This window comes from Medicago sativa, chromosome 8 (assembly GCF_051527215.1).
Source record: "Medicago sativa cultivar Bolivia chromosome 8, Bolivia_mono, whole genome shotgun sequence".
NCBI lineage: Eukaryota > Viridiplantae > Streptophyta > Magnoliopsida > Fabales > Fabaceae > Medicago > Medicago sativa.
The window spans coordinates 69,110,512-69,137,948 of record NC_140756.1 but is presented as its reverse complement, the minus strand read 5'-3'; the positions used below and the strand labels follow the sequence as shown (position 1 = coordinate 69,137,948).

At 32.3% G+C, this 27,437-nt stretch overlaps 3 protein-coding genes across 7 annotated transcripts; 2 read left to right on the top strand and 1 right to left on the bottom strand.

Moving 5' to 3' along the window:
• Positions 1–3,278: 3,278 nt before the first annotated feature.
• LOC146900943 (meiotically up-regulated protein) lies at positions 3,279–8,034 on the top strand. 2 transcript variants are annotated; one of them, XR_015024070.1, is made up of 7 exons: positions 3,279–3,434; positions 3,521–3,643; positions 3,912–4,007; positions 4,829–4,991; positions 5,114–5,279; positions 5,500–5,584; positions 7,605–8,034. XR_015024070.1 is itself a non-coding variant. In XM_085738935.1 (6 exons), the coding sequence occupies exons 1-6, from the start codon at positions 3,402–3,404 to the stop codon at positions 7,678–7,680; spliced, it is 657 nt and encodes a 218-aa protein (XP_085595061.1). In that variant the 5' UTR covers positions 3,279–3,401; the 3' UTR covers positions 7,681–8,034. The 2 variants fall into 2 exon arrangements, 1 of the variants encoding a protein (XP_085595061.1); XM_085738935.1 differs by lacking the exon at positions 5,500–5,584.
• Positions 8,035–13,279: 5,245 nt separating this feature from the next.
• LOC146900942 (salicylic acid-binding protein 2-like) lies at positions 13,280–16,617 on the top strand. The gene is made up of 3 exons (XM_085738934.1): positions 13,280–13,727; positions 15,975–16,100; positions 16,249–16,617. The coding sequence occupies exons 1-3, from the start codon at positions 13,350–13,352 to the stop codon at positions 16,528–16,530; spliced, it is 786 nt and encodes a 261-aa protein (XP_085595060.1). The 5' UTR covers positions 13,280–13,349; the 3' UTR covers positions 16,531–16,617.
• Positions 16,618–17,442: 825 nt separating this feature from the next.
• On the bottom strand, positions 17,443–24,148 carry LOC146900941 (golgin). Of its 4 annotated transcripts, none has more exons than XM_085738930.1 (13): positions 24,036–24,148; positions 23,878–23,943; positions 23,675–23,797; positions 23,500–23,586; positions 22,373–22,957; positions 20,032–20,514; positions 19,555–19,616; positions 19,360–19,465; positions 19,165–19,244; positions 18,393–18,722; positions 18,171–18,323; positions 17,842–18,056; positions 17,443–17,748 (listed from the first exon to the last, which is right to left on the bottom strand). In XM_085738930.1, the coding sequence occupies exons 1-11, from the start codon at positions 24,099–24,101 to the stop codon at positions 18,260–18,262; spliced, it is 2,052 nt and encodes a 683-aa protein (XP_085595056.1). In that variant the 5' UTR covers positions 24,102–24,148; the 3' UTR covers positions 17,443–17,748; positions 17,842–18,056; positions 18,171–18,259. The 4 variants fall into 4 exon arrangements, with proteins under 4 accessions (XP_085595056.1, XP_085595057.1, XP_085595058.1 ...); XM_085738931.1 differs by having other exon boundaries at positions 18,191–18,323; XM_085738932.1 differs by having other exon boundaries at positions 18,171–18,317.
• Between the last annotated feature and the right edge of the window lie 3,289 nt (positions 24,149–27,437).

Here is a 27,437-nt window from a genome sequence, read left to right as displayed (position 1 = left end):
CTGATAGCTATCAACTGAGCTACACTTACGGGACATCTCTCTCCTTTATTTATATATACATTTATGAACATTAATATAAATTTATATATTATAATATAGGTCAGAAAACTGTTTGAGGATTTTCAAATAAATCCTTAAAAAAAACTTTTTTTAAGCATTTATTTGAAAAAATGTTATAATTAGATATATATGAACTATCATTTTTATGTAATTAAGTCTTTCTTTTATAAGTTGACTAACGGAATGACCTAATTAAAAAAGAAAAAAACAATAGTTCAGTGACCTCATTGCAAACTTTTTTAGACTAGTGACATATTTAACAATTTCCAAATAGTGTAGGGACATACCGAATAAATATATATTAATTCATTCTTTGTTAACAAAAATCTAAAACTTTATAAGAGAAAATATTATAATATACTAAATATGACTGTAAAAAAAAAATTCAAAATTTTAAATGATACACATAGCTCAAAGTAAGGGTCAAAAGTAGTGACAGATAATTAAAGGACTAAAATTTTTTTAAAAAAAATATTTGGAAGGAAATAAAAACAAAATTTAAAAAGTTTATAGAGACAAAAAAAAAAATTAACGCTAAATTCTAAAAAGGGACAAAAAAAAATGTAAAATAGCATCATAGTATTGGCATGAGTGTGTCCGCCTATGTACCTTGTGGCCATCTAAATAACTTCGCAAATTTTCATTGTGATCTTCAAATCAATAATTGTCGCAGTCAAGATGACAAGGGAAAAGAATACAAAGGAGGTCATTGAGATTTATTTATTTTAAAAAAAATCTCGTAAATGTTCCATACTTCATCTGTTTCATGGTATAAGATATTCCACTTAAAAGTTTAATTTTTTTTAAATGTATAATGGTAAGAATCACACGTGTTAAGTGTGGATAAATGAAAAAATTTGAGTTCGAACTCACAGTCCAATACATAAAAATAAATACCACTATCATTTGACTTATACCTATGAAACCAAGATTGTCAATAAAAACTTTGTTTTTTTGAATCAGTCAATAAAAACTTATTTTGTTTTTACTATTATACCTAAATTATTTGTTGTTTTATTTAACTCTTATAATTTATACTTACCAAATGATGGGCAATACAAGGTTTATCCACGGTGTCACCACCTTCCTCCTTCAAACTTTTTGTAATTAAGACCATAGACGTACCTATAATGTGAGTTTTTACTCTATTCTTTGAGGGTAATCTTTGCAAGAATCCAATAAATATGGGTTCAACTGCCTTTCCTACCAACATTCTTTTAGGTCATTTTTCAACTGCCATTTTATCTCTTGCTCCTTGTTCCATTCACCGTCGTATCTTTATTCAACTTTTCCTTGCCTCTTTACTTGTTGTCAAAATTTCGTTTCCTTAACTGAAATTGGGGCATCTTCATTTCATAAGTTATTGGGGTGATCTAACTGGAAAATTGCTCTTTCCCTTTTTAAAGTTGTTCATTTCCTTAATTATGTTCAATGTGAGTTAACTCACGTTCGGCTTTTTCAAAGTGATTTAACACACATTGAGCATTTTTTTAATGTTAACTCACGTAGGCATATGAATGAGCAAAAACAAAAGGGAGAAGAGCAATTTCCATCTAACTGAGGGTTAGATCCTAGCTATAAACTTATTGGGCCTAACATACCTGCATTAGGAAAAGTGGGTTTCAGTTGCTTGAATAAAGAGAATTTACTTTTCAACCCTCAAAATTCTTGTGCGCCCTCCTTTTTTCTTATTTTACCTTCGTTCGGGTTTTATGATCTAAAAGATATTTGAAACTTTTCATATTATAAAATTGAAATGTATATTTCTACATTTCAATCCCCTTATCTTGCAAAGTACCCATTTTTTAAAATAAAAAAATATATATTTTGGATTATATAATCCAGAGCGTGTTTTCCTGCTTCGAATCAGACATTACCTTCACCATTTTTCTCATTATGGGAAGATAATGTCTAATTATGGGAAGATGAGACATCACACATTACTTTGTGAGACAATTTGTTGACGTGGGTTCGAGATGAAGCAAGGAAGCTAGGATTTACTGTTGTTATTGGAAAATCAAATAATAAAGGAAATGGCAGAAAACAATTTGTTACATTGATATGTGAAAGAGGTGGTTCCTATACTATGTTCAAGAAGTTATCCATGCATAAAATAGTTGGTTCAGTGAAATGTAATTGTCCGTTTTGAGTGAGGAATTATTAGTTGAGTGCTGGTGATTGAAGCCTTAAAGTTAGGAACGAAGAACATAACCATGAGATGACTCAAACCTTTCAAGATCGTAAATATTTTGAACGTCCAAGACCAGAAGAGAATAGGCTTATTCTTGAGTTGACAACGTCAATGGTCCTTCCAAGAAATATTATGACCACTTTGCATAATAGAAATGGTCGAAGTGCAATTACTATCAAACATATTTAAAATGAATTTCATCGGCATAAGCAGTCTATCAAGAGCCTAAGATCATAAATGCAGCGTCTAATGAAATGCTTACTTGAAGATAAGTATGTGCATCACTATAGGAAGTTTGTTGATTCAAAGATATTTTCTAGGTTCATCCGAATTACATCAAGTTGTTTAACACTTTTGCTACTATTCTTGTGATGGATTCCACTTATAAAACCAATAAATACCATCTTCCATTGCTTCAGTTTGTCGATGTCACTTCTATCGAGTTGACATATTCTACTGCATTTGCTTATATATTTCTGAGAAGGAAGATAACACCTCTTAGAATCTAGATAGGTGTAGTTGTTTGTTGAGATCTCGAGATGTTACTTCCGAAGTCATTGTCACTTATCGGGACAATGTTTTGATTAATGTTGTTGAGAGAGTTTTTTCAAAGTCTATTGCTCTTTGGTATTATCACATCTCAAAAAAAAAAAGTAAAAGAAAATGTAAGACAATTTAAAAAGTTAATGATCGTAAATCTACGCCCCTTAAAAATTAAATATGCATACACTATAATCTATTTTAATATAAACAAATATTTTTTTTGATAGCAATTAACGTTAATCCACCATTTTAGAAATCAAACTTCCTTTCATTGAAAATTTCATTATTAATTTTATGATCTTACCATTTAAAATTCAATTTTATAAATGATATATGAATAAATGCAACCAAATATATTTTGAAAAGATGAAAATGATTTAATCTGATAGTAATTTAGTGTAATTGGCCATTTAATTTGTATTAACTTGTATCTACTTCCTCTGATTGCAACCATAGAAGTAATCGGCACTTTGCTTACAGTTGCAAGTTAAGTCATTGAAAAGTCGAATCCTTCTAAACCCTTCACACGCACGCTATTCCTCTTCTTCTCCGATCCACACGATCACTCCTCCTCTTCCCCCCAATCAACCTAGGGTTTCATCCAATTATGAACTGTGAAGTTTGCCACCTCAAAGAACTCGTATATAACTTCTTCTTCTTCTCCTCTCACCCCCCTTTTTTCTACTATTCGCACCTCTCCTTCTTAATCATTTTTCAATTTTGCAGGAACTCGAACACTTTGAAATTCGCGAAATTCTCCGATGTATATTGCACACCATTATTTTCCATCGTGCGTTAGGTCTTGTGCGTCCCAAAGATGTAGACTTGGAACTCTTTGATGTTACCTATGTACGTTTTTTATTTCAATTTTTATTCCTATCACAATCTTTGTAGCACCGACACTTCTGATCGAAAGTGTCGGTGTTGGACACTGATGCATGTGATTGCATTGAATTATGTCATTTCACAAACAATTGAATGTAATCACATTTGTCGGTCTCCAACACGGATACTGGACACGCCTTCGATCATAAGGTGGTACAAAGTTTATATTTTTCACAATAACATTTCAATTTCCAGTTTTTTGGTAAATTGTGCTAAGTTTTTTGTTGTGTAGGTGCAATGTGGAGAGGTGGAGGTTGAAAACAAAATAGAAGAGAAAATTGAGCAGTTTATTTGTTGGGTGGAGAAACATCCAAACAAAAAGAGTCAGGTTAGATATTTGCTTGTGGATTTTTACTCTTGGGAGCCGCTGTGTTCACATAGTTAGGGTTGAATTTAGTGTCAGTTCTAGATTGGAAATGAAAACAAAAAAAAACAAAAAAACTTTTCTTAAACCATGATTTATTTATTTTGTCTAAATACATCATTTTGGACTTCATTTTTTATATCTTTGAGTCGGAATGATCGTTCTGCTTGGTTGGATGTTGATTGTAATGACGATGTGATGTTGTCTATAAAGGTGAAATTTAAGTATAAAATCATACGGCAAGTTGTATAATTATGGTATCACTTGATCCATGTTTAAAGAAGATCATACATGTGATTCAAGATGGATGAACAAATTGCTTGCGATAATGATTTGCTTATCAAACATAAAGGAGAAGTGATAATGATTTGCCTATCAAACATAAAGGAGAAGTTTTACATAACTCGAGTGCAAATCAAATAAAGTGCTGTGGATATGAGAATGCTAAGGTGGCTTAGTGTACTTTCAGGAAAGATTAGTTTTTGGAATAAATGTTTGAGAGAAAATTAGAGCATCACTTATTGAGTAAAAGATGTGAAAAATCACCTAGGATGATTTAGTCATGTTAGCAGTCATGTTAGCAGTCCAATGGCTTTAATGAAAGGAGTGGAGTACTCTTTTATTGGTTTTATTCATTGTTCAAAGCAATTTGTTTCACTCTTATGATGTGTATTTACGGAAATGCTTTTTGAAATGTTGATGTAAAATAAACAGGCATATAGGGCAGGGAAGTTGCTTTAATTGTAATAAAGTTTTCTTATAGGGCTCTGAATTTGATGATGCAGATATGCTTATCTTTCTATGAGGTTAAAAACAAACAGGCATCTTGGTTCAGTAACAGGATTGAACGTTTGTATTGGGAGCAATGGTATATTAATCTGAATGTAGCCCAGCAGTTGAAATCGCATTCTAGCAAATCTCATCATTCTAAATTTGTTGATCCAGGAGGTGCAGTTTCTTTCCTTGTTCGATAAACTAAATTCTTTCATATTTCACTTTTACCTTGCAAGTAGTTCCTTCTGGCACCCTCACTCTTTATTTGTCACTTTCGTTGTATTTCTCATGAGTAGATGGAACATTGGAGGATAGAAATGCTCGAAGTGCAGCACTTGAAGTAGCACTTCGTGAGGTTTTATTTCAAATAATTAAATTCGTCAACGAGAAGAAGGATCATGTTCCGCCAATACCAAATCTAGAGGGTGCTATTTCTTTTCCGTATGAAATTACAATACCTAGGTAAGATCTGTATACTCTGCCCAATCATATCCCGTTGTAATTATGCATCTCATATTTATTCTTCATATTTTGATATCTTTGATTCGGATGACTGTTCTGCTTTGTTGGATGCTGATTGTAGTGACGATGTGTTGTTGTCTTTAAAGGTCAAATTTGAGTATAACACCATACATCAACTTGTATAATTTTGGTATCTTTTGATCCTTCTTTGGGAAATCAGATATAGGATTCAAGGTGGATGAACAAATTGCTTGTGGTCATGATTTGCCTATCAAACATAAAGGAGAACTGTACGAAACTATTAGGTCAGCAATCCTATATTGTAGTTTATATTGCCCATTCAAGTGCAAACCAAATAAAAAGTGTAGTGGATATGAGAATGCTAAGGTAGATTAGTGAGCTTCCAAGAAAATATTAGTTTTTGGAATAAATGTATGAGAGAAAATTAGAGGAGCGCTTATTGAGTAAACATACCTAGGACAGTTTGGTCATGAATAAGAATAGATAAAGACCCCCCCCCCCCCCCCCCCAAAAGAAGTAGAAAAGCTATTTTGAAAAAACTTCGCTCTAAATGGCTTTAGTCTTTTACTGCAACCTATTTTTCAATGGATCACCCTAGCGTCAATCCAATTTACATCTTCATGAATATTGTTAAGTAACATATATTATTTTAGAGGCATTACATCATCTTAATGTTCATAGAATTTAAATTTTGCTGAAAACAAGCCGCCTCTTCGCCATCATTTTCTTAATCTTTGCTTAAAAATCCTTATTTAATTTGATTTAATGAAAGTTGTTGTGGTTGTTGGGATGTGAATGTCCTATACTTAGTGGTTGGTGGACATTTGCATGGAAGTTGGCGATAAATTCTATTTTGAAGGAAGTGCTCGTGAGCTTGACAAATTGTAAATGCTTTTATTCTGTTGAGTGAAATTAGTGCTGACATCATTGTTACTTTGTGTACAGTTGATATTCTGTTACTCATTAATCGTATTTGTATCAAAATTTGACAGTAGTTTTTGGATAATACACATTTAACAGTGATGAGAATTCCCCTCCACTATTGGTTTCCTTGTTTTTCTGATGCTTCTGTGAGGAATTGTAGCACAAAAAGATGTAGTAAAGTAGGACATTTAATCATTTAAACAATGTAAGTCTTATGCTTTGCACAGCGTTGTGATCCCATTAGCATATTTTTGTGGACTACAAAAATAACCCAATTCAAGTTTTTGTTGTTGAGGAAATAAATATCCAGATTGGGCTTTAAATCTATAAGGCTGTAACTCTGGAAAATATTAATTTTTTATAAATCCGCTTATTGTTAGGTGTTGGGTACTTGGTAATCTACCTGAAGAGCATGTTTTATGTATAGTTTGAGTTCCTTGTAGTCGAATGCTTATACTCAAAAACATGACTTTTTCAACCTGTATTTTTCAGTCCCTTGGCTCTTTGATATTTTATATTTGGTTTAATTGTACTTTCAGACCCTCTATTCTCAAAATAAATGACAGCCAATTTCCTTCTTTCTAAAATCCCTAAATTTTCATTTTCTATTCAAATATTTGAATGTTTTTAATGGTTTCGGGATATGAAACAACTTCAAAGTTTAGAAATTTAGTGGAATTTGATAAAATTTAAAGGATTTTGTAGGATGTGAAATTTGATTTTTTTTTTGGTTGGAAAGTTCGAGTACAAGAGATTTATAATGATTCATTCAATTCAACTTCTGAATGTGGAGTGAAAAACTAGAATTTGAGAGTTTAAGCAAGAAGAAAGTGATAGTGGGGTCTTAATTGTAGTATGATAGGTATATGTATTGCCAATCATAGTCTTTCAGACCTTCACTATCGCCTATTCTGATGTCACTAATTTACTCATAGTTACTGACATGTTGAGCCATCGGAAAAGAATTCTGTAAATCAACAAGTTGAATGTTCGTTAGGGTCCGGGTTTTCACAAAATAACTGTATGATATCTGCCCTGGTTCGTGGAACTTGCTTGGCTGAACTGCTGAAGTGTCATTAAGCGTCTGGCAATATCTACTTTGTTTAGTGAACTCTACGACAGAATAAATAAAGATGTTTTTTTGAAAAGAGAGACATAATCAAAACATAATTTATTATTTGGAGTATGCCTTTTCAAATTTTCATCTTTGCATTGGCTGGTAAGATTAATCAGCAATTGTCGCATAAAGCCAAAATTTTGAGAACATATGTATTGGATGAAGATTTCTACTGTAGGGATCTTGCTTGATAAGTTTTAGTTTCATGTGCTTCTTTTCAATTTTGCTAAAGCTGCCAAGTTAACACTGATGTTTTTTACCAGTTCATCGGATTCTGCATTTGGGATGGACATGATCAAGAGAATGCTTCAAACTGGGCATCCAACAATGCTAAGTTGATCTTTAGAGTTTATAGAACAATTTATGGGATTAAATGGATTCTTGTTCTTATGTTGAAGCTGGAAATCTGTTGCTAATGAAAGCTAGAGGAGAAGGCTGGGCTCAATCTTTCTGTAAATAAAAAAGAATATGTAAGAGCTAGATGAGCCTTAGTCTTTTCAAATACTTCTCCTTTCTAAATCTCAATTTTCATGATATTGTATGTATTTCATTCGTCTTCTCTCCAGAGCTCAGAGTTCTGTAGATAAGTCTGCTAGTTCCAAATCATTTACTTTATATTGTATATATATATATATATATTTTGCTTGAGGTTGTGAACCCCACTTGTATAATTCTAAGCAATTACTTCATGAATCTCCATATCAGCTTTTGTCTGATCTTGAAACACTACAGGAAATGGGAGGAAATAGGTTCCAAACATGCCCCGATGTGACCCAAAAACAAAAAGCCGCATAAGGCAAACACTTCGCTAACATGTGACAGACATAATAGCGTACAAAATAACCAAGTGATTAGGTTTAAGTGGTTAACGAGCCCCACCTAAGGATGAATTGTTAGGAAGAACTTTAGATTGATTATTGAATGGAACAATTTTTAAACAGATTTTACTTTTTTGACCGAGTTCGGATTACTAAATATCTTTCTCTTGAAAATTTAAGGGCTAACAAAGAAACAGCAATATCATACAAAATGTCATTGAGTTCTCTTCAGTGCAATGCCAACGAGTTCTCTAATTAGGAAATGGCGCAGGTAGGCATAAAAAGCTTTTTTATGACTTGTAAGTGGGCAATTTTTTTAAGTGAATAGGCTTCCAAAAATTCATTTGCCTTATATACAGGAGACTTTTTGTTTACCGACAAAATTAATACTATGAAATTTTCAAATAATTTTTATTTTGTTGTTTACATATGTAACACATGGTTTTGATAAAGACATTTCTAGAATCTAGTCCTAATGGCATTGTTAAAGAATTTACTCCCTCCGTCCTTATATGTAAACCCTATTTGTCTTTTTCACATTTCTTAAGAAAAATTGTTAGTGTAATTAATGTTATATTATTATTATTATATTATTATTATTATTATTATTATTATTATTATTATTATTATTATTATTATTAATATTATTATATTAAATTTTGTACTTCAGATTAAATTATAAACTTGTTGTCTTCGTGAGCTTAGCTTAATTGGTATGATAATGCATAATATATGCAAGGTCTGAGGTTCGAACCCCGACCACAAAAAAAAAGTATAAACTTGTTAACTTTTTCAATAATTTAAGTTTATTAGTCTACATTAATTTTTTACATATTTAAATATAATATTATAAAATAGAGTTGAAATATTATATCATACATAGTCAAATTCTCTAAAATAGCATGTTAAATATCAAAAGGGGTTTAGCCTCATTAGTTTATTAATTCATTCGTCTAGTTCGAACATAAATCAAATTACTTATTTAAATGTAGAGTAATGATATTTTGACATCCATTTGATGACAACTTTGTTGACAACCTTGTTTTTGTCACTTCTTATTGGTCAAAAACAATGGAGAGAGAAAAAGAAAGAGAGAGGATAACAACATCATGTGAGTATGAGAGAGAAAATTATCCAAAAGTTGTCAAAAAGTGGTTGTCAAAATATCATTTCTCTTAAATGTATATGTTCATATGAAATACACCCTCCGGTCACTAATATAAACAAAAATTCACTTTCTAGATTCATTCAATTAATGATGTATGTAGTCTTTATTATAGACTACATACATCATTAATTGAATGAACCTAAAAAGTGGATTTTTGCTTATATTAGTGATCGGAGGGTGTAGATTTTTGCTTAAGTCTACGAAGACAACAAATCAGACTTAGACTTTAAAATTTTAACCGATTAGAATTAGGTGTTACCATGTATGATATTTATAGTTGGGAATTTAAATGGTTAATGTATTCCCTTACATCATCAGTCTTCAAATTAAAATTGGATAATTCAGCCGACTTGGCATAACAAATCCGTCTCAAATTCACATCATGAGTTGTCAAAGCACCCTTATTGACCGAAGAAACTATTATTGAGTGTGCATCCTCCTTTCTCTTATCTTACGTGTGTAATGAACATGTAGCAACATGTGAATTTGACAACGAAGAAGAAACTTTATGATAACAAATATAAGTTTGGTAAAATTATTATTTATTAGAATGTTATGATAACAAATATAAGTTTTTTTTTCTTTAACTAGACTGATGACTAGAATTTCAAGCGTGAATAACTGAGGTGTTTGAGGTTTGAACTCTGACTTTTACATATTGCAATGTAATGTCTCTATCAATTAATTTATGTTCACGGAGACCAAATAAAAGTTTATTTGTTTATAGAGTAAATAGGTAAAACAAACCCGACACTGCAACTTTCGTCAAAAAACCCCATGATTTTTAAAAAACTTTAAAAAAAAAACCTCATGAAATTGTCAAACGTTAGCCAATTACCTTATCCGTTTATTTTGGTTGTCAACCCCTATGATGTAGTAAGTGGATTGCTCTGTGCTTTGTAATCTTTGTCTGCTTGCTTGTATTTTGTTTCTATTTGAATGAACAAACCATCAATTTAGTCTATAAACTACATAAATATAAAAATAATCCTTAATTTATATGAGATTCCTCAATTTAGTCACTGAAGTATATAAAATTCATCGATTTAGTCACTAACATCTCAATAACAGATATTATATTGACGAATATTACTTTAGAGACAACTTATTATACATTTATAATTTAGAGATTAATTTGAAAAAGAGTGATAGTTTAGAGGCCAAATTGATGATTTGTTCTTTATTTGAATAGGCTTATTATATATTGGGAAGCAATTTGTAGAATTTAACTTGTGATTAGACCTCTAAAAAGAAAAAAGAACTTGTGTGATTAGATGAGTTAAGAAAAAAAAGCTTATGTGAAGGGTGTGACAGCAAACTTTATGTACATCCATCCTTTGCCTCCAGGTAGACCGAACTTTATGTCACGTTATAAGGGGTGATTGACCATTTTTTATTAAAAAAATTGCTTTTTTTTTTTTTTTTCTAAAATCAATGTGATTATAAATATAGGCAAATATCCCCCTCAAATTTAACACTTATATGCAAATATTCCCCTTAAATTTAAAACTTATGTAACCAATACCCTTCAAATTTAAAACTTATGTGCAAATATGCATCACATAGCCTGAATAAGTTTAAGGTCATTACCAACTATTCATTATCATCGTATACCAAAATTGGAATATTGTGGTATACTATACTCATTCTAAATTGTTCAAAGTGTTCTGATCTCAAAGTGAATCAAATCTTGACGGTGGAGAAAATGGAAAACAATAATGAATTAATGGTCAAGGTAACAAACAAGTTACAAGAACTAGTCAGAAAGAAAAAAAAAACATGTTACAAGAAAATAAGTTAACTACCTATTATCAACTAGCAAATGCAACCAAAATTATTGGATTAGCTCCAGCCTCCAGTCAAATGCATTGTTTTCCCTATCATACTTGACTTTCTTGTTTTATATTTTTCTTTCTCTTCCTCACCCTCATTGTTTTCTTGCTAACCAATATCTCTGAAGCACTCTTTAAACATTCTAATTTAAGTAATCATTCTTTATTAAAGTCAAACATTTCAATTTTTAATGCACTGAATACACATGCTTTTATAAAGACTTACCATTTGAGGTTCTAAAAAAATGTCCCGAAAACACTCGTTAACATTTATATATATTAACTTCTTTCAACGAGTTTACAAGGTCATGTTCTTACTAGTAAGCTCAAATTCCTATGAACCTAAACTTAAAATCATAACATGTTCTCAGGCCATTGATAAATGATAATTTTGTAAAATAAGTCATAACTTATCTTTCTCATACATAAATTAACTATGCTTTTTAATTCACATGTCATTTGTTCAAGTAACTTATAGTGTAGGTAGAAATATAATATTTAAATCATGTGCAAAAATTTAAATATTTATTAGTTCAAGGGAATGATGCTTCATAGCTATACTAATTTGTTGGAACTTAAGGGGAGTCTGTAACATTGGAAGAACATCACATTGTGTTAAAAATAACCAGACAATTAACTTTGATACAACATCTATATCCAAATTCTTAAGCCTTTGTTCACAGGTTTAGGATGAGAAAACAAGACTTTGGAAAAAAGGAGAAAAAAATAAAGTAAGGAAGGATAAATCCCCCATTCGTGAGAATTCAAAAATATATATTGGAGGAGGATCTTAGTAAGGATAAGATTAATTCTTCAAATTCTTTCCATATTTTTATAATAGTTTCAAAATTAAAGTTATATTAATCATAAATATTCTCTTATCATTCTTTTGAAATAAGATGGAATATTTCTCTTTCTTTTCCACCATTTCCCTCAACCAAAAGCCCTCACATCTTCTTCACTCCAAACATATTACCTCTGTTCATAATTATAAGACTCTTTTGAGATTTTTATTTGTCCCTTTTTATAAGACCTCTTTGCTAGTCGAGCAATTATGGTCGTCCGATTAAAATTTGATGGTCTAAATTTCAAGATATGTATTTAATTTAATAAAAAAAATATATTTTTCTTGAAATCCGGCCAAAAATGATGTTAATGGACAATTATATGCAGTTTTGACTTCATGCAGTTCATATCTCTTCCAAACTCTCTTACAAAGTCTAAGACATTAAGTGTATTCAATAATGTGTAATGGACAATTTATATGTGCCCCCACGATTATATATTGTTAAAGAGAAATGTTAGCAACACATATTATAACATACCGTCTCTTTGATTGGTTAAAATTCACATGAGACCCACCAAATTTGTATGGAACCCACTTGAGTTGGTGGAACCCATGTGAGTTTTAACCAATCAAAGAAAGTGTGTTGAAAAGTGTGTGTTAGAATGTGTGTTGCTAGCATTCATCATTGTTTTAATATCTACTTTTTTTTTATATCCAATATGTGACTTCGTGTAAGACTTAAACTATCAAAGTAAACTTTTAGCAAAAGTATTTAACAACAAAGAGATCAAAGTTTATGATTTTCGCATACTTGATTTGATGAGGAAGCTATGATAGAAAAAACTTACACAATTTAGTTTTTCTCTCCTTTTTTAAGACACCAGTAAAGATGGAAAATTTTATGTTAACTTGAGCGGAATATTGGATGTCTTTGTGGGCATGGAGAATATCAATTTACATCAAGTTTCAATGGAAGAGATTCAATCCTCTTAAATTTCTGACGGTTACAAATCAATTATTTTACCAATAATTGACTTTCAAGAATCATAACAAAAAATTAAAGTGATATCATTATTGTCTCGATTTATTTTAATTAATGATATTTGTATAACCATTTTATAACAATTTTTGTATTCTCTCGTTTTATTGATCAAAATAATAGAGAGAAAGAAGAAAAAGTGTTAAGGTTACAAAATTTAATAATTTGGTTACATGCCTCAACGTTCTAACCGTACTTCAAACTCAAACTTGACAATGCAACATGGTTTGTCAACATATGCCAATATTAAGAATGGACCAATCTCTTGACTTTTCTTCTTTTATTGTCTATATATACTCTAGGATAAGAATGGGGAAAACAATATTAAGCATCAACTTTTTAGACCACAACAACAATAATCATTATGAGTGCACAAAATTTAATTGCTAGGAAGCATTATGTTCTTGTACATGGTGCTTGCCATGGTGCTTGGAGTTGGTACAAGGTCAAGCCACGTTTAGAATCTGCTGGTCATGTGGTCACAGTTCTTGACCTTTCAGCTTCTGGAACCAACTTGAAGAAACTTGAAGATGTTGATACAATTTCAGAATACTCTGAACCATTGTTGAAGCTAATGGCCACAATTCCACCAAATGAAAAGGTGATTCTTGTGGGTCATAGTCTTGGAGGACTTAGCATAGCTCTTGCAATGGAACAATTTCCAGAAAAGGTTGCTGTTGGTGTTTTCTTAACAGCTTTTATGCCGGACATTCAACACAATGCTTCTTATGTCATGGAAAAGGTTTGTTTCTAAACTTTGACAATATTTTCTAGTTTCATTTCATAAAAAAAAAAATTAAAAATCACAAATATGATTTCTATATGGAAAATAACAATTGCATCATAATAGTTTTTATGAAATTTTGTAGGTGGATTCTAGGGTGAGGGCTCTATTAAGTCCCTCACCGGTGGACCACTCAACTTAACCGTTAGATTAAATAAGACTTATGCGATCTCATTAGGCTTCTACCACACTGAATTAATGTTCTTTCATTCTTAGTCAATCTCACTCTCTCCACCGTGAATACTCAGAAACACTGATAAAATATGAAGACACTCACCACAACTTTTTAATTTATCTTCTTTCTACCTTTCTAATGTAAGTACTCGATAGGCTGGAAAAAAAACTGCTAGAACTGTGTTGATATCAAAGCCTCCATTAATGTCTTTCTCATGTCAAGATCTATGCCCACAATAAATATCACCATTGACAAAAAAAAATGGAAAAGTACAGTTGCGAAGTTTTTTAAATGCCCTTATATTATTTTCTGAAGTAAAAACCTTTTATAACTCAAATTTTCCATTGCGTGCTTGATATTGAAGATGCGGTTTTTCAATTTCACCATCGAAGCATAATGGGAAAAATCTGGAATTTGTAAAATTTTGTTATGGAACGAAGGACTGAATTTCCATTTGTGTGGATGGACGAGTAATTGTGTTTTACATCAATTTTTAACCCAGACAATGGTTGTGGAAATAACCTGACCCTAGAGACATGGTTTTTTTACCAGTGAGGGAAGAAGATGGCTGTGATCCAGTGTAGACGGTGTACAACAAGATGTGTGTAATTTAATTAATCTGACGCCTCTTAATAGTGCTCCACCGGTGAGGGACTTAATTGGACCCTCACCCTAGACTCCACCAATTTTGTATACTAAATGTATTGAAAATTAAAGTATCCGATTTTTTTAAAGAATAATTTTGTAATTTGAAATATTTACAGAGTGCCTCAGGACACTTAAAAAGATATCGGGGTTCAAATTCTGATCATGACATTCGATCTAACTATTTAGCATTTTTGTCGGTGGGTTAGGACTTGTTGACACTTTTTTTCCCTTTTCTATTACATGTTCTTCTGCCCTTAAAATATACTTTTCCCCCCTTTTTATGTTTTATTATATGTTTCTTGTAGTAGTAATTTATTTGTCCTTTACAATAAAATGGTACCGAAACTGGAAAGTTTTGCTTTGCACCTTGAATTATCGCTATCCAACAAATGTGTGTTACTCCACAGTTCACCTTTAGGCATCAGTTTCTTTCAAAATTACTCTCCCTACTTACCTATCGTTTCCAAAAGTATCAAGAATTTAACTCACTCACGTTATTTTTCTAATAACAGATGTTAATAGTTAGTTTTTATATTAATATTTATTCATTCGTTCGAGTTTAAATTCAGGATCTCAAACTTCTTATCTCTTAATTAAAATCAGTTGAGATATCATACTCTCTACTTGGTCACAACCATAAATGAATAAAATGTATTTACGTATATATTTATAAAAACACATTATTTAAGTCATTCTTCTTTTATATTTTTATCGTGCGCCAAATAAAAATTACTTATTATGATTGTGAGAAAGCAAATATTCCTCTTAATTTGAATTTGTGGTCCATTTTTTTATAACAAAATTTAGATTAGGGTAAACACACTCCCATGTAAAGTTTGAGAGAATCACCAACGTCAATGAAGATTGCAATAAAACTTATGTATAACTTATCAATTGCATAATTTCATACCAGAACACAAATCACATCTATGTGAGTAAAAGACCTTTTAATTTGTGTCAACTGCAATGTGTAATCCATTTGTTTTTATAAATATAGGATTTATTAAGATTTTTTTCATACAAGAAAAATAGATTAGGAGAAACACATCTCCTGCAAGGTTCGAAAAAACCATAAACCTCAATAGTCCTACTTACTTGAATTCAAGTCACAACATATGCACGCAAATAGTCCTACTTACTTGTCGTTTTATATTTCAATTCAACATTAATTATTGATATGTTTAAATACATACTCCTTCATTACTTTTTAATTGTCACATTTACACTTGTGGTCCAGTTTACTTAATTGTCTTAGAAAACTTTTGTTCCCTTACTTGTCGTTTTAAAATTCAATTAAACATTAATTATTGAAGAGATATGGAATTGAGGGAGTGATTATCTTCACCATTATTAATCTTATTTTTTGTATAAACTTTTAACAGTATATTGAGAGTACCCCGACGGCTGAATGGTTGGACACTGAATTCTGCCAGTGTGGAAACAAAACATCAATGTTCTTTGGTCCCAAATTCTTGTCCAATAAGCTCTATCAACACTCCTCCACTGAGGTAACTACACGTTAAATTAAAAACAACTCCTTGTCTCATACTAGTACTATATGATTAAACTAATGTCAATCGATTACTTGAAGTTTCCATTAAAAAATGGAGTACAATTTAACGATACTAATAAAGACAAACTACTTGGATTTAGCAGGATCTTGAATTGGCCAAGACTTTATTGAGGCCAGGGTCCCTCTTTATGGAAGACTTGACTCAGCAAGATAACTTCTCTAAACAGGGTTATGGGTCAGTTCCACGTGCTTTTATTGTTTGCAATGAAGACCTTGGAATTCCATTGAAATTTCAACACTGGATGATCCAAAATGCTGGGATTAATGATGTATATGAGATCAAAGGGGCAGATCATATGGCTATGATTTGCAAGCCACAAGAACTATGTAATTCTCTCAATCAGATAGCTTTAAAATACTTGTGAATTAATGAAGTTTAGCTTAATTTGTTGGATTTGAATTTTACTTTTTGTCCGAAATAAAGGAATCAGCATGTTTGAAACTGTGAGAAACTTTATTGTAGAGGTGGCTTGCAACTTGTGTTTTTTCATACATGTATACATCTACATAAATTTTAGAAATATATATATTGTTTAATAGTTTTGGTTATGTGTAAATGTAATTTAGTATCTACTAATTTTAAAAAAGTGTATTCAGATCCTTAGTATTTTAGAAGGTACACAATAAAAAATTTGAGCTTTAGTTAGCTAGGATCTGTCAAAAATAATTGGCTAGGTAGATAATTGGTAGTAAATTAAGTAGGAATAATATAATATTTAAATTATGTTAGCAACACACAATCTTTTATTGTTGAAAATTGTATGTATAACATGTCACACTAATATTCCCACTAATATTATGTGAGACCAATATGATTTAGTGGGACTCATGAATTTCAACAAATACAATAATGTGTGTTGAGAAGATTATATTAGAGAGTCCATTGTTAGCACTTCTAAGATTAATAATACCAATGAGAATTGTCACAAGTGGCTAAAGGATTTCTTTTCTGTTACAAGTGGCTTAATGATATGGAATAATAGAATATCATGAAATGATTGGTAGGGATAATCCTTTTTTTCTTTCTAAACAAGTAGGGATAATCCTTTTGTTAATAAATACAATGTCACCCAAACCATAATTGAGTTTTCAGCCAGAACTGGTCCAGTTAAATTAATTATTAGAAATTAAGTAAATTCCTCATAGAAGTATTTTAGAACAAATTTTAAAGCTAACACTTACTTTAATTTTAAAAGTTATAATATATGCTAAAATAAAATTAATTGGCAAGGTCTCAAATGATTTTAAAATTTATGAAAATTTGCAGACTTACCTACTCAAAAAAACTAATAATTTAGTGATCGAATTGATGAAACGTGGTGTCTACAAGTAAGTTAGTTGTTCAATAGAGCAATTTTAGCAAGAATAACTCTTGAAGAAAGTGGATCATAACTCATACTGGTTCTATTTAACTGATACATGTTTACCTATGGTTTAATGACGATTAGACCATTGAACCTTAAAAAGGCATGTGACTAATCGTTCAGACTTGTATCCTCTTCTCTTGGCTATGCAGACTGCAACCCCTCCAGCTAGGGAGCGGTCGTTGGATTAATCTCCAACGAATTAGAGCATTGCTCACCCTAAAACATGTTAACTTGGATTACTAATAGAATATATTACAAAAGGTTCTCAAGAAATTATCATGCTGTAGTTCCGAGTGAATGGGCTGGTACCTTCAAGAATGGAAACAGTAATAGGACTAGGCACTACTCCGCTATTTATGCACCCAATATCCGTGCTATCACTCACCAGACTCTCTTCAGAGATGGCATATAAGTATAGATCAATTGATCCATCGAAAACTCAAACATGTGTAGTGACCCAAGATTACATGGAGACGCTGCAAGCAGCCATTTCACTCCTTTCTGTCCATCATTGCTATGACTACCTGTTTTCAACAAGTGTCCCATTCAATCAGCAAACTGACATTTGAGCATGACAACAAAATAATTTCTGGTATGTATAACATTTTGAGAACACTCAAGATGAAAGCCCTACTCACCAAATATGCAGTTCTATTACCATTAATAATCACAAGAGTCAAGATAGCCAAGCTTCCAGAGTTATACAAGATTCAAGCAGTTTGGATGATTACTCAACTTTCTGTCCGTCGAATCCCTTTTCCTGGCAGCATAGCTCTTGAAATCTTCTGAGACTACAGGAAATAAGTTCATTACTATTTGTGGAAGGTTTACAAGAAATAAATCATTGTTAAGCAATGTACCGTCTCAGAAGAACTTCGGGGTTATATGGAAACAGGCTCTTTTGATGAAGATTTCCAATGGAATTGTTCAAAGATAGTAAACATTCTGCAGCTTTCTTAAATTGTTCAATGTTACAGTGCTTTAAGTCATATTCACTGTCTTCCTTAAAATTCTTGATATGCAATAAGATACTTCCATTTTTATCAACTGAAGAAGTTGTTCCATCTGCAGCAAACTGTATACCATCCCCTAAAAGTTTTCTTCTCTTACAAGATGATTGATTTAAAAATTCTCCAGATAATGGAAATTCCACAAATAATTTCCATGAGTTGCATATCAAATGCATGCATCTGCCAACAAACGTGCAAAAGAGAAAAGGTAAATACCAATTTTCAAATAGTAATAAGAGTCAAGGTAAGTGCTACAACCACAATTAACAACTTAATTAGTAATTTTCATTCTTTAATTGTTTCGCCCTTGACATTAAACTAGCCATGCACACAGCGGGTTTTAAACTCTGAACTTGTCCTCCACAATCAAATAAAGGAAAAAGAAATTGGTGTTTGAAACCATTTATAAATTGTGAGGCTGACAAGATTTGTCTTCGACATGAATCATAGATGAAACACAATAACCATAAAATTAAAAACATCCCAAGTGAAAATAAGACATGCTCCAAATATATCGCAGAAAAATAGTCACTAACCAGATCTGGTTAATAACTTTCCCTGCTTATTTATAGTCACCTCATTAAGAAAAAATTTACGGTCCATAATAGTTAGTATAACATGCCTTAGAAGATATTTAGCACAGCTTATTCCAGTATCCTTTGAAATGAGATAGTCAAGTAGCACTTGATGATCATAATGTATCTGCGTAAATAAAGAATAAGATAACCAATAAGTTTTTATTTTTTAAATAAAAATGATGAAATGGATAATGAATTTTCCTATCTGCAGTCATGTACTATGGAAGTATAATACTCGCCTCTGAAAGAAACAGATGGAAAAGGTACACGGGATTAAAAATGTCTGACAGATCAAAAGGAAAATCTCTCTTTACATCCTGATATGCAGCATCCTTTCTTCCAGACCTACATCATTGAAATCTCATTATTGTGGCAGTGAATCTTTCCATTAAGCACTTACTAACAAAATCAAAAGATTAAATACACTTGCTTACAGTTGCTGGAGACAAGATGATATGCTAAGCAATTGCAAAAGCACTTCAAACAATAGATCATCCTGCCATTCAAGTGTTAAATAACCTCAATGAAACAAGATGTTCTCAAGAGACTTAAAACTACTTGGCTAAAGGAAAACTCTGGACTCTCATTAATGACTCAGTTTTGCAAATATATTTTCAACCTAAGAAGCATGGGTACAGACATTCCAAAATCCCATTAAAATTTAAAGTATTCCAACATGAAAACAGCAGTTTCACTTTAAAAGTTTTCATGCTTCACAGTTTCCACTACAAGATCACCCAGCCGGACATGTCCGAGTCATCATCCTTATCAAACATTCATATGACCCCAGAGTTTTTAAAAGCTAAATTTTCAGAATCAAGAACTGTTTTGAAGACAATGACCATGTCAGACAAGATTCAAACCCATAAACTGATGTGCACAAACATCAAGAAAAGGGCAATTAGACAAACCTCATGAATATATAGCTGGAGAAAAGATGACATGAAGTTTATACATATCTCCGAGTGTGTTTCATAGTTGATAGAGACCTCATTTGGAAGATGGTTTTGAATCCACTTGTAAAGCTCTAGTAATCCCTTTTTTCTGCGTAAGTGGTCAAGCTCCGTATCTGGGTTGTTAGTAAATAATGAGCTCAAAGTCGAACAATCAATTTGGTTTTCCATTGATCCTCTTTGACTGATCAAATTGACAGAACAATCCAGTAAGAGGAAAATAGCTTGTCTCTGTAGGTGGCTGGAAGGTACCCCATATGCTTCTCCATCGGACAAACTCAACAAAAATGGAGAGCCTTCCAGACAATCACCTTGATCAGACATAAATTGAGTTAAAGGTTGTAGCAGAAGCTCTTGAAAGTGGTTATGAAGGATTTCAAGCCAAGAAAAATAGTCTGAACAGTCCAAACACGAGAGTGAGCTAAGCCTGATCATCAGAATCTGCAGAGAAGAAGGTAATGGGTTTGAACAGTTCACTTCATAGGAGCAAGATTGTCAAACTTAATAGTCTAGATAAACTCATGAATCTCCATACGCTCAGCATGCGAAGTTTTAAGAATACAAAAATAATACTTAAAACAGTTAACAAAATATCTAAACAAAACTTAATACTATGTGCATAGTAAATATTCAACACTTTATACTTCTAAATTGAAGTAAGATGGGTTTCCAGGCTAGACCAGACCAGATAAAAATATGCAAATATAGCATTTCAATCAAAATTGATGGATAAATTCACAGATCGTGTGATAGGTTTACAATTTAGAAGACAAAACGAGAAAAACGAGTTCGTTTAAAATTACTTAAGAGTGAAGGATGGTTGAATTAGGTTCGTTGGAGTTGGATCAACTCGGTAGAGCCAAGGTTGAACAAAAAATATTTGCTAAATTTCAATACTAGCCATGTAGACAAGTCATTAGATATTGATTTTGGCAAATATATACCAAGACACATTAAATAGAATAGCTAATGCAACTATGTTTCATTGGTGCCACATGTTTTCTCTATATCCCGAGGACAACATGTGCAGCTATGTACTACAGGCTAACTTAGTCACAGCCAAATTTCAAGGTCATGGCCAGCACACCGGCTAATACCAACGGACACATTTTCAGTCTGCCATCCAACACCTAGTAGAGTGGTACCACACTAGGACAGTCTAAGAAATAAATTACAAAGCTGCCAAAAATTCAGCAGGGTTTCCCTTATTTATCAGCATTACTAAATATCTATTATTTGCCAATGGCATACATACATCTCCAGAACTCATCAACCAATATCCACTCATTCATTTATATTATTTTTTATAAGTTCTCAAAGCACACCTAATGAATCATAAAAAAAAAAAAAAAAAAAAAAATCATCTATTCACAAACAACTCAAAAGAAAAGAGACTCCTATCCCTATAGTTGCATCAATTGGTGCCACGTGTCTCTTTCCATATCCTGACGACAACATGCAGCTATATACTCTACCATTGGTATACAGCTGAAGACTACAAATAATGATGAAAATTTTGTGTTTAGATGTCAAATGGAAAAGAGACAGAGAGTATATTGAATGAAACTCCGAATAATTGTTTTACATAAAATTTGCCTTATACTTCTAAAGTTCTATGTATACTAAGAATCTAGGTCAAATTGAATACAGTTATTACAAGTCTCATCAAATGACACGGATAATGTATAATGCACTAACACAATATATCAGCTCAGGTACTAAATGTTTGATGGAAGAAAAAAAAAACGCAAAGACTAAATTTGGTTTGAGATTGAGATGGAATATTTTTGTCAAGCTTTGACAATGTTACACAGAAATGCGAACAAATTAATCATATGAAAGACAGAAAAAAAACACCAAATTGTTTATTGATGAATTGAATATCAATCAGGAGAGGAGAGAAATCTCTTAAAAGGGTTTCCCTGTACAACCAACTCGCTTACTCTTTTTCCTGTTGCTAAGTATTTTCAATTCCACTCCCTTCTCCTTCTCCTATTTAAGCTGAACCTCCTTCGCTAATAATACTAACCAATCTATTGTACTAACTAACTATGAAGACCCTAATGTAATATGTGACCAACTGTTGATATTTGAGATCTCCAACACTAAAACAGTCAGCAAAAAAAAAAAAAAAATTGTTCTTTGTATACCACAAAATGACAAAAGGAATTTTTATACTAATGATAACCTTTTCTTTCATAAAACTTAAAAGTGGAAACAATGATCACTATTAATATTCAATCCTACATGTGATGAAAAATTAAGTTCTCAAGTTCGTGAACAAGTAGAAGAACTGTACCAGCAATTTATGTTTCATGTAATGGATGATGCAAGTCTCAGCATTATCTTCTTTCCTGGGGAGACACCACTTCACAAGTCTAGGTATAAGATTCACTACTGTGATAAAAAGTGGATGCTTGCTGGCAGAATCACAATCAGTTTCCTCAAAATTATTCCGGTCAACCAAAGTGCATAGTAACTGTAGAAAAGTTCCAAGAAATCTGATTCCGGGATCCATAGAACCCAAATTGATCAGATGCAGTTCATTCACGGACAAACATTTCTTCATACTACCGTTGTCACAACTCCAAAACTCATCCAACAAATTCCAAGGAATTTTCAAAAGACAAGAATTAACAGAATCATAATACACTTTGACAAGTCCATCATCATAGTCCTCCTTCAAATGTTTACATATAACACGCAGCGCTTTAACGATACCAGCCACTGTTGACCAATCACAATTCCTCAGCTCATGTTGCAGCATGAAATCAACATCAGGAGAATCCAAGTTATTATTTTCAGACGAACACAAGAGCATTCTAGTTAAAGACATTTCCAATGAACAGCACAACAAATGAATGAATTCACCCCAATTGTTCCCCTGAAAACCATCACAGGGAATCATAAACTACGCATAACATATTAACCTAAACTTGGTAAAACCACTACTCCTTCCATTCCTTTTTAGTTCTCGTTTTAGGTTTATTTACACATCAAATAAAACTAATAAATTTGATACTTTTGATGGAATTACTTGTCTTTTTCCTATAATACCCTTAATTATTTATTTTGTAGCACCAACACCTCTAATCAAAAGTGTGTTTAGTGCCCAACACGGCACTTACACATGTGATTACATTCAATTAATTCATTTTCTCAAATTACCACAGGTGTTGATGTGTTTGTGTCAGTGTCGTGTCAAGTATCCGTGTTTGTGCTTCATAGATTATTTATAATCACATTCCACTGATTTCTCTCTCTGCAACAAACACTTAATGGTAATATCTCAACTTATCACCGGTGTCCATGTGTGCTGTGTCAGTATCGATGTTGTATTGAATTTGAAAATAACAAGTAAATAAAAACCAATTTTTTCTACGAAGTTGACAAGTAAAAAGAATCGGACGTTGTAATTCATCATACCGTAGTAGACACGAACTCTGAAAGTAAAACAAGAGCATTAACAGCAACATGTTGAACAAATTCGCTCTTAACAGTTAACAAATTCACCTGGCACATAAAACAATAAAAATAAGTAACATTCAAGAGAACTTTACATAGAAAGCATCCCAATGAAATTACTGATTCTAAAACTCACCAATTTAGTCACAATTTTGGAAAGACATTGATGAACAGAACAATGCTGCCCCAAACCGCACAATTCCTCTTCGTTTGAAGCAGAATCAAATTCACGAATCCGCAACTGAATTTTTCTCATTACCTACAATCAAAATTCGACAAACAAATAAATAAATAGAGTGAATAATGGAAGATTGAAGTGAATTTGAAGATGAGAATAACCTGAGAAGAAGCGATTAGAATTTGTTTCTCGTTCTCTTTGCTCGTTGAAACGAACGCGTGTGATTCCTGAAGTAAAATGGAAAGGAGGTTTGGTTTAAAGGATTGGTTAAGAAATGAAATAGTACTATAGAGATGAATGTGAGAACAGTGAAACAGACTGTGTAGGGGCTGAGAGATTCGTCGACGAGGCGGCAGAGCCACCGCAGTTCACCGGCCGGAGACATTTCCAGGCTCAGCAGCTGTCTCTATCCCGAACATTAAAAATCATTATGAAGAAAAAAGAGTAAATCACTAGATTGGTTTGTACTAAATTCTCAAATTGGTCGTGACAGTAAGAATAACTCAAAATGGTGTCCTCTCTTTTATGTTTTTTCATATTGGTCCCCGACTTCTATTAGTTGTTTTGTTTTGTAAGTCATTTATGTACCAAATAAAATTCAAAATGCATTATGATGTTAACCACTAAATAATACTCCCTCCGTTTCAAAATGAGTGTCGTTTTAGGTGTTTACACACATATTAAGAAATGCAATGATTAAGAGAAAGAGAATGGTTATTTTACCAAATTATCCTTATTAACTATTGGTTAGTTTTAAAAGTAATACTTTGGAAGTAGTGTGGAGAGTATTAATTGGAGGGTACAATTGAAAAGAAAAAGTTATTATTGCATTGGAAACTGAAAGCGACATTCATTTTGAAACAAATTTTTTTGGCTAAAGCGACACTCATTTTGAAACGGAGGGAGTAATATACAAAAGACATTGAGCCATTAACACTCAAAATACAAAACAACTAATAGAGGATCAATCTGAAAAACATTTGACAAAGACAGAGACCATTTTGAGTTAGAGTGAAGGACCAATTTAAGAATTTGGTACAAAGACAAGGACCAATTTGATAGTTTACTCGAAGAAAAAATCACTTTTAATCGTTTCTATCATTTTTTAGCGTTTAATGGTGATGGTCTTCATTTGTAAAAAAAAAAATATATATATATATGTCCCCATGAGCTTAGCTCATTTGGTAAGGGATAATGCACAATATGTGCAGGGGCCGGGGTTCGAACCCCGGACACCCCACTTATTCATCTTTACGGTGGATTTCTCTAGCCACTAGGCTACTTGACCAAATGGATTTCTCTAGCCACTAGGCTACTTGACCAAAAAAAAAAAAATGTCCCCATGAGCTTAGCTCATTTGGTAAGGGATAATGCACAATATGTGCAGGGGCCGGGGTTCAAACCCCAAACACCCCACTTATTCATCTTTAAGGTGGATTTCTCTAGCCACTAGGCTAAGGTGGATTTCTCTAGCCACTAGGCTACTTGACCAAAAAAAAAAATCTAGTATCTTCTTTAAGGTGGATTTCTCTAGCCACTAGGCTACTTGACAAAAAAAAAAAAATCTAGTATCTTCTTTTTTTACTATAAATTTTATCGACTAAATTGACTAATAAAAAACACATTTGAAGACTAAATTAACTACCTAAAATTATATTTGAGTACAAATAACTAATAAAAGAGACATCTATCATGGAATACATTCAAAGATCAACAGGACATTCATCAAAATATATAAGTATTTAATCTGAGTATATATTTGATAGAGAAATGATATTTGTATAATTACTTTTTGACAATTTTTGGGACAATTTTCTCACTCATACTCACATCATATTTTTACTTTATCTCTCTATTGTTTTGGTTTTTGTGTCAATACCTCTTTTTCTTTACTCCCTCCGTTTCAAAATGAGTGTCGTTTTAGGTGTTTACACACATATTAAGAAATGCAATGATTAAGAGAAAGAGAATGGTTATTTTACCAAATTATCCTTATTAACTATTGGTTAGTTTAAAAAGTAATACTTTGGAAGTGGTGTGCAGAGTATTAATTGGAGGGTACAATTGAAAAGAAAAAGTTATTATTGCATTGGAAACTAAAAGCGACACTCATTTTGAAACAAATTTTTTTGGCTAAAGCGACACTCATTTTGAAACGGAGGGAGTATAAAATTATGGTTGTCCTAAAAGTTGTGAATATCAAATAGTTGTTCAGCTAACACAACTCTATTTGATATATGTGAGTATTTAAATCATTGATTTCAAATTGAAGTATACATCTATTGGGCATTGGCCGTTTACTCTGTCCTCCACCATGGATCCATTTTTATTATACTGCCCATAAGGTACCCCCAAATTGAATCAAGTGTTTACCACTCTCTCTCTTCATGTTTATTTGCACGTACGAGACTTTTGTGTCCTCTCTTGCAATTCAAAATATACAATTTTTGTACAAATAATATCTAAATCCGTAGTTCATAATGTCAAAACTAAACACGTTTTCAATATAATAACGTGGAAAAGAGAAGCAACTAATCACATCAGAATAAATGAAATAACAATTCACAACAGCTAATATACAACCCAATTTGACTTTCAAATTTTAAAAAATAGTCTAAAGGATATGAAAGTCTCCTATATTAAAAATAGTCTATTAGTATTAATATTATATTTAAACCCCTCTTTAGTATAAAACTGCAAACAAGTGGATCAATAAGCACAGCAAATCAAAGCCATAAGAAAATATCCATTCATTGTGTTATTATTGCACATCAAAGGGAGGGGATGACATCTGAGAGCAATTACAAGCATGTAACAGTTGATGACCTTTTCAAATCTGCAAAAGCTGATGTTATTCCTAGTTTGCAGCTAAGGCAGCAGCACCATACCGGCCCAGGTATGACTTTTGATCTAATGAGTCACCCTTGTGCTGTAAATAAGGATCACCTTCGCAAATATGCAGAAATCGGCGAAGCTATTCATAATAGTAGGTTTCATCAAATAGGGATGTCGAAGATATCTCTCAGTAATGACCATTATAAAACAGTACTGGATGGCCTTCTCACTTCTGCGAAAGGTGGAGCTATTCCTAGTTTTCAGCTAAGGCAGCAAGATCAGATGACTTCTGATACAAGCAATTACCATTATGCAGCAAATGTGGACAACTTGTTCAAATCTGCATAACAAGATGAAACTAATCATAGTATTAGTTTGCATCAAACAGGGTTGTCGACGATATCACTCAATAATGACCATTATACAACAGCAATGGATGGCTTTTTCAAATCTGCAAAAGCTGGATCAATTCCTAGTTTCTAGCTGAGACAGCAGGATCACATCGGCACAGGGATGACTTCTGATCTGAGTCGCAATTACCCTTATGCTGCAAATGTGGATCATTTTTTCGAATCTGCACGAAACAGTGAAGCTATTCATAGTCTTCGCCTGGATCAAAGGATGAATGACCTTCATGCAATGGATACTTTTATTAAATCTGAGAGATCGATCAGGAGGAGTTACTCACAGTATTCCACTACTACAACAAAGTTCCAACAATATTCAAGGTGTTAGCCAGGGGAAAACATCATTGATCACCAATGGTTCTCATACAACTACAGTTCTAGTAGATATAACACAGAGAGCTGAAGTTAATCAACCTTTGGAACAAAATTATCAAGTCTTGGATCCAAACAACATCATGATAGGAATGCATGTTGTGCCT